Consider the following 8,360-nt stretch of genomic DNA (forward strand, 5'->3'; position numbering starts at 1 on the left):
TAGCAGGCTTAACATTGTTAAGCGATCAGAATCATTCTATTTAAGTACAAATAAGTTATATGTACCGTATGCACCATTGACACTTATACTCATTAATACAGTTATTGCATAAAGATAATCCACTCAATAGACTCTGTATTAATAAAGATAACAATAATTGAATCCACACTGGTTAAGAGGTTATACTGTAGAATTATGTTTAAGTGATGGTATATTAAATATATATGTACCCTTACAGTCCCAGCACATTATCCAGGTGTGTGATTGGAATCAGTTGGACTTGTTCTTGATGCGGACCAGCTGGGAGCCATTGTGCAGTACCCAGAACAGCAGACAGAGGGAGACAAAGGCCTGGGGAGACAACATAGTCCTGAGTTAGGTTCCTGCGGGTTGCTAGAGTCTGTGTGTGTGTGTGTGTGTGTCTGTGTGTGTGTTTGGTGTGTGTGTGTTTGGTGTGTGTGTGTGTTTGTGTGTGTGTGTGGTGTGTGTATGTTTGGTGTGTGTGTTTGTGTGTGTGTGTGTGTGTGTGTGTGTTTGGTGTGTGTGTGTTTGTTTGTGTGAGTGTGTGTGTGTGTGTGTGTGTGTGTGTGTGTGTGTGTGTGTGTGTGTGTGTGTGTGTGTGTGTGTGTGTGTGTTTGTGTGTGTGTGTGAGGGCTACACTCTGTGATAATTACTATGAAATATGATCACTTTCGTATTCAGAGTGAGTTAATGTAGAGAAAGAGAGAGAGAGATAGCGGAGAGAGAGAGAGAGAGAGAGAGAGAGAGAGAGAGAGAGAGAGAGAGAGAGAGAGAGAGGACTATGGTTGCAGTGAGATACTAATACTGCTTAACTTGAGCTTTATGAGCTTTATTTACTTTCATGGCAACAACCGGTCCCTATGGTAACATAGTTCTGTCAGAAGTGATTATCCGAAGACTCCAAAAATGACTACAATATTTTTTCGTTTTAACCCCTGGTCACCCACTATTTGGAGCCTGAAACAGCAAATTCTACAGCTTTCTATTTTCACTATGTCTTTTCTCATTATTCTTAGTCCTCGCTAAGACTCACTTAACTATTTATTCCACTTTTCCAGTACACCATGATTATGACTTTGCCTGGTGTCTGGGACTTATTCTAGAAACTGATGGAAACATACATATTTTAATTGAATCTCTCTCGATCACAAGAGAAGTGGTATCCTCCCACAGGACGAAATAGTATAAAAGAATAACTTCATAATAGTACAATATAGTAATATCAAGGGGCTATCCACAGTATACCTGTAGGGATCTTTCAGCAAGATGCTTACATGCTCCATAATGACCTGTGTGTATCTGAATTGATTGTCCGTCCCTTTGGATAAACATGTCTGCTTGACAACAAAAAGGTACACTGCTTCGTGTGCAGGGCCGCTTGTAGCCCAGCGTGTGACAGCTGTCATATACAAGCGGCCACCACCAAGGAAAACACTTAGGAGTGGATCCCTCACTGAAAGAAAACACCGGACCCCCCCCCCCGGGGGCCAGCCCGCCGTCGTAGGGCGACACCAAAATATTTATTTTTTATCTTGCCTAAAGGTTAAAGAGCAGGGAGAGAGTGCATCTCCCATGGTGCACCTTGGCCCGGGTCAAACGGTCACGGCAGCAAGGGGAGGGCTGCACACTCTACCCCCCGCTTGGCGAACTGGGCCATAAACTGCATCCTACCTCACAGGGCCGGCCAGAAGGACCAAACCCTCCCGTGTCCATCACAAGGCCTGATGGGAAAATAAGCAACGTTCCCCCCCCCCCCCCTTGAAACCACAGCTGTGTTCCTTAGGGCAAAGGAGCGGGGGGAGACCAGGAAGGCAGAGGGGGTGAGAGGGGGGGAGGGAGAGAGAGAGAGAGAGAGAGAGAGAGAGAGAGAGAGAGAGAGAGAGAGAGAGAGAGAGAGAGACAGAGAGAGAGAGAGAGAGAGAGAGAGACAGAAAGAGTGAGAGCGAGAGAGACAGAGAGAGAGAGAGAAAGAGTGAGAGCGAGAGAGACAGAGACAGAGAGAGAGAGAGCGAGAGAGAGAGAGAGAAAGTGAGTCAAGAGAGAGGGAGAAAGCTAGGGAGAGAGAGAGAGAGAAAGAGAGAGAGAAAGAGAGAGAGAGAGAGGGAGAGAGCTAGGGAGAGAGAGAGGAGAGGGGGGTAAGAGTGAGATAGAGAGAGAGAGAGAGAGAGAGAGAGAGAGAGACCGGAATAGAGAGTGTTATACATGCTAAACATTCACTTCTCCCTCCACATGGGGGCCCCTAACTACCTGGCCCAGGGTGAGAGTGCTGGGGGATGACCTCAGAGCCTGGAGGAAGTGAGAGTGTTTGCAGGAACTGAAAAAAGACCCAAAAGAGGACGTGGAAATGATTGTAGCCTCATTGTGGAGGGCAAGCATTACAGCTCCACGACAACGTTTGATACCATCACATCTGTATTATCTTTCTATCCATGTCCCTCCGTCTCCATCCCTCTCTCACTCTCTCTCTGTCTCTTTCTATTCCTCCCTCTCTCTTTCCATGCTGCTCTCTTTCGGTTTCTCTCGCCCTTTCTTCACATTAAAGGCAGCTCTCATTAAAGGCAAGAGGAGAAAAAAAGGGGTCTGGGTCCAATTCCGTTCGTGGCACAGCACATGGCAGTCAGGGGAGGACCGGCCCGCCGTCCGGACCCAAGTCCCCACTGTCACGAAAGCCCCGGGACCGAGGACCGAGGCTCCTGGGACCAGAACTTAACAAATCAGGTTTAAATCTGACAGACCATTCTATTGAAGCTGAACGCTAGCACAGATTGGTTTGTTCTGCGTCCCCCGCCTCTCTTTTCCTCTCCATCTCTCGCCCACTCTCTTTCCCTTTTTCCCCCTAACCCCCCCACTCTCTCTGGCTGTAACTCCTTCTATTTCCCTCCATTCTTTCTCTCCCTTTCTTTCGCTCTATCCCTCTCTTTTCCTCTCTCTCCCTCATCCCTCTATCCCTCTCTCTCTGCCTATTTCCCTCTATCCCGCTCCCTCTATCTCTTTCTCTCTCTCTCTCTCTCTCTCTGCCTCTTTCCCTCCCTCTCTCCCTCTATCTCTCTCTCTCTCTCTCTCTCTCTCTCTCTGCCTCTTTCCCTCCCTCTCTCCCTCTCTTTCCCTCTCTCTCTCTCTCTCTCCTTATCCACCCACTGCATCGGCTGGGTTTCAAGCGGCCGGAGTAAGAGACTCATATGGGACAGATTACATAGTGGAAGGAAGCAGGTTTGATCATCTACAAATAAGCATTACAAGCGACGCACGCCGCTTCGCAAAGTAGGCATCTCAACAGATCGTCTGGCACTCACTCTGTTTTGACTCGGGGAGAAGGTACTTGGTGAAGGAAAACCTAAAGGCCTGTGGTTTTAGCTGGACGCTTCCCCTTCTGCCTTCTGAGTTAACCCTTTAGGCGGTCACAGGGTTTTCATGAGTGCGTTTGTCTACCGTACTCATTGAGTGAGTAACATTCAGATCAGTGAAGAACCACGGATGAACTCCTGAGGAGCCAGGGAGTAATTTACTTTCAGGGAATCGGCTGCCCCAACACATTGCATCGATTCGGTCAAGAAGACCTCAGTAGATGCTCTCGTTGGGAAGATTGTATTTTACCAGAGCCACACTGGACAAGAAAAAACACAATGGTTTTACCATATTGAAACATGAGTAGAATATGTATTTTGTCGATTTTTAGGAAAACATGCAGAAATGTTTTGAATATTTCGATTTTTTTCTGTGATTATTTTTGTCTGCATCGTCCGACCAGCAGACGTATCTGCCCCATCACACCGATAACCTATCAAATCACGGCACACCTGGCCCTGCTGGCTGCACAGGCGTCCATAAAGCGGTGGGGCCCGGTGACCCACGGCCCTGCGCCTGGCCCCTGCAGGCTGGCAGGGCGGGGTCAGCGGGACAGCGCCAGCCGGGGGGGGGGGGGGGGGGGGGGGGGGGGATCCGTCACCAGCTGGCCCGCTGATTGAAATGAAAACGTCTGAGAGGTTCTGCAGGCTGTCAAGCCTGTGATGTATGGCCTGGAGGATATTTCCAGGGTCCCCCCCCCCCCCCCAACATATGGACACTGTACCCCCAGACCTGGCCCCCTCCACTGTGAGGGAAGATCTCTCCCGGTGTGCCGGACGTCCCTGGATGGATGAGCCAGTCTATAAAGAGGCACGTTAGGCTCACTGTTTGTTTGTCTGCCTCACAAAGTGGAGGAGATGAGCGGGTTGAAATTCAGTTTATTTCGTTATTGCGTTTATTTTATTAGGATTTTACAGATGGGAATTTGCATAAATCTCAATGATACAGGATAGTTTCCAAATTTTTTTTTTTTGTCTACAGTCATTTTTTCTAAAAATTGTAAACAAATGGATACCCTCACTTAGTGTGCATTCACACACATGAGAACGTGCATGGTAACAGTGTAAACACACACACACACACACACACACACACACACACACACCTGCTGCAGTATGCCATAGACAATAACACCAACCTAGTCTTAGACACATGCACACATGTCCACAGCCCCCCCCCCCCTCCCCCCCGCCCCCTGCACTTCCTGTCTATACATTATGCGCAGGTCTACAGTTTGAGGTGCGCAGGTTCTGCTGCAGACTCAGGAAGGATACGCTGAGCTCCCTAATGTCCCCCCGGGGACGCCCGTCTACTGCCTGGGCTGTAGTAAAAAACCCTGAGAAATATCCATGTCACACTCCCACGCACACACACACACACATACACACACACACACACACACACAGAAACCCACACATACACACAATGACTTATGAGGACCGGCGGTAACGAGACAGTGTGAGTGTATCAAAACACAATGAAAAGAATTATACGCCAGTTTGAAGAATAGTATAGAGTGGCCCAGACGCCGGTTTGAACTGGAAACCCTAGTCCTGCTCCTGCCGGACTCTCCGTCAGACTCTCGGGAGAGCTGAAGGTTAGAAGGACTAAAGGTCATACACATTGGGTCAAGTGTTCAGTCAACACAGAGACAAACACAGAGTACCATGGCGCTTTCAGAAGCCAAAGTTTTTTTTTTTCTCCCCGGGTTTCTTCTTAAATCAGGGAAATTCACTGGCCCTGATTTCTCCCGCTCTTTTTCCTCGCTACGTCTCCTGGTCTGAATTTACTGTTGGCCCCTGGAGCTTGGCTGGGGCTCCACTAGGAGAAGCCCACCCTTCACTCACATCGCGAGTCCGTGGGGTGGCCCGCTGAGGCAGCGCTTGGTGAGGGGTGTGTAAGATGATGGAAATTTGGAGGACTGGTTCGCAGGCATGATTCCAGAACCCCCCCCCCCCCCCCAGAAAAACACACAATAGCGTAAGGCGAGGAGGAAGGATGAGGGGGGGAGTCTTGCAGATTTAGGCCCCCCTGTTGTATAACGGGTGGAGGGACATGAAGGGAGGCAGAGTGGTGCCTGTCTACATCTTCTGAGAAAAGGGTTCCATAGGATTCTTCAAAGGAGTTGAGGACTGGACAGATGGGCCCCCACTGGCCCCGTGACTCACGGCTTTCCATCGCCTCCCCCTCCCCTCGCTGACAGACAGAAGATAGGCCTACGGACGGAGCCAGGGACACGGCTCTGACTAGATGATTCAGGGGCGGCTCTTTGTGGTTTGTCTACACTATGGATAAATACAAGAGGTAATCCAGTATCAAACCATTTTAATTTAAAATGAGATTAGAAACATTAGATTGTGTTCTTCTGGTCCGTTTTCAAATTCTATGCCGTTCTACAATTTAAATAGCAAAGATTATATTTAACCTCTCCACTGGTAGCATTGTGCCTTATTTTGTAAGTAATTTCATAATTTCTGGAAATATAATATCACCAAAGGCCCCAGATGAAGATTGGTATGTGATCGTCTATTTCTATGATTAAAAACCACTACCTCTACCCAGTATAGAAACACAAACCTTTTGCAAACATTGGATTGTTTTACAGGGACATGGACTTGAGTAGAGAGGAGAGAGAGAGAGAGAGAGAGAGAGAGAGAGAGAGAGAGAGAGAGGGAGAGAGAGAGAGAGAGAGAGAGAGAGAGAGAGAGAGAGAGGAGAGAGAGAGAGAGAGAGAGGAGGGAGAGAAAGAGAGAATGTTAGGAAGGAATAAGGGATAAAAACTTATATTAGCTAATATAAGGGACTGATTTAAGTAGTGAGGCTCATAGCTGACTAAAATCGATTATGTTGAGGTTTCCCATTTCTTGGCCGTGGTGGAGTCCTGTCTCTGCAAGGTCGTCCATTCGCTAGCCGACCTGCCGAGGAACGCTCGTGGAGGGCAGTGTACATATTCACGGACGCTACACAACTATTTCACCGCGCAACACAGTTGCCTGGGGGCCGTATGATAAATCGCGTAACTACCGTATCCTGTCTCACGAGGATGAATTAACAACACCGCGCATAATACAATCTCTCTCCCTTTTGGGAATTAAAGGGAAAATACAAATTGGCCTGACGAAGAAACCAGGCATGAACCAAACCACGCAGGGCGAACGGCAGACCACCGATCGATGTGTTTCCATAAGGCGTCCTGGCACGCCGCTTGACAACATAAACCAGGCGTTTAGCCTCTGACGGGCCCAATCCCCCCGGTCGCAGAATGATAATATTTCACCGTGTGTACTCCAGCACCCGGTTGTTTTCGCTCAAAAATAACGCAGCGCAACACACCGAGGTCTCCCTTCCCCTGTGACTCGGCCTCGAGGAACGCTCTCCTCTTGTTTTTCATATTTCTCTCACTTTTCCACTGCCCGGCGCTGAGAGACGTGCGATTATGATGTCATAATCACAGCGTTTCCACGGCAATCTTTCTTTTCATGGCGAAGCCGGACTGCCTCAGTCGATCCGAAACCCCGGAGCGGATGCCCACATTCCGGAGGTCGGAAAAGAAAAAAAAGAAACCGCACACAAAAAAAATAAAAGAGACCTGAAGTGAAAGTGTCGGTGGCAGAGCTCTCGCACCAGAGACGGAAAGAGTGCTATCGCCTCTCAGATAACCTTTGACCTGAGACCCACCGGCTCACCTAGCTGCTGCCTTGCTCACGGGCGTGTAATGCTGTGGAAAGCGTTGGTAGGGGAAGCGGGGCGGGCTGAAGGTCACCGTGTCTGCGATGCCGCCGGAGACGGAGCCGTCTGGGGGCACGTTGTGCTAATGTTGTCCTGACCTCGCTCTTTCGCCTATGGATTATTTATCTTTCCCCTTAACGGCCGCCAGCAAAAATATCATCTGTACAAACGTTAAACATCATTAGGAGAGAACGCTAGAAAATGTAATAGGGGTTGAAAATAAAACCATCTTCTTTTTGTCGTTGGGATATTCGGTTGATTTAGTGTGGCTTCTCCGGTTCACTGTTTAATGCGTGGACACATCTTTTTCTCCCTTTTATTTGCTTGAAGAAAAACACGTCTGGCCGGGTCTGTTTGAAAGTGTCTCTTGATGTGTATACTAGTGCAAAACAGCTGCCAAGGGGGATCCACAACGGGAATGAAACACAAACCTCCAATATGGTTTTCTTTGTTTCACATGAAGCAGCCCTTTGGAGCATGAACTCACGTCCAGGTGAGAGTTGCTAAACCCCGGGCCCCTGGCGGACGCCCTCTCTTCTCCGTCACCCTTCAGCACAAAGACAGGTGTACCTTTACGAGGTTCCCTCTTAAATGACTATGGGTTCACCCCCTGCAGACCGTAGGGGGGGGGGGGGGGGGGGGTACGGTCTACTTAATTACTGTAGGACACACAGAGTCGATACGGCCCCCCTTAGCTGTTAGCAGGAACCAGAACCCGGGCGTAGGGAACCCCTTAGTGATGACACATGTGCGTGTTACATCATCACAATCCTATGAGATCGTGATGATGAGAATGAGAATGATGAGCATTTCCACGAGGGACTGAAGATATGCACACACCTCACCAACACACATTTACATATAATACACTCAACATAGGAACGATGGACCGTAAATAAACGTGCTGTAATGTCGGTCTTTACACTTGTGTACATGTATACATTCAACTTTTTACACACACACACAGACACACACACACACACACACACACACACAAACACAAAGGCAACAGACATAAAAGACGACAGAACCACAAACAAACATTAAAAGCCACACCCATGGACACAAAGACATAACGACACACACACACACACACACACACACACATATATACACACACACACACACAAACACAAGCACTCACACACAAACACAAGCACTCACACACACACACACACACACACACACACACACACACAAACACACACACAGTGTGTGTGCATGTCGTCATCGTGCCAGCATGGCTTCCATATGTAACCTACGGC

The 8,360-nt window shown here is 48.5% G+C and overlaps 1 protein-coding gene across 1 annotated transcript in view; it reads right to left on the reverse strand.

Moving 5' to 3' along the window:
- Positions 1–270: 270 nt before the first annotated feature.
- The window catches only part of agmo (alkylglycerol monooxygenase), a gene marked incomplete at both ends in the record, with an annotated part of 43,379 nt that continues 35,289 nt past the window's right edge, over positions 271–8,360 (reverse strand). The window contains one exon of the mRNA XM_079730027.1: positions 271–351. Coding sequence (XP_079586153.1) covers positions 271–351 — 81 coding nt within the window. The remainder of the gene's footprint in view (positions 352–8,360) is intronic.

This window comes from Pollachius pollachius, assembly GCF_949987615.1.
Source record: "Pollachius pollachius genome assembly, chromosome: 1".
Taxonomy (NCBI): Eukaryota; Metazoa; Chordata; class Actinopteri; order Gadiformes; family Gadidae; genus Pollachius; species Pollachius pollachius.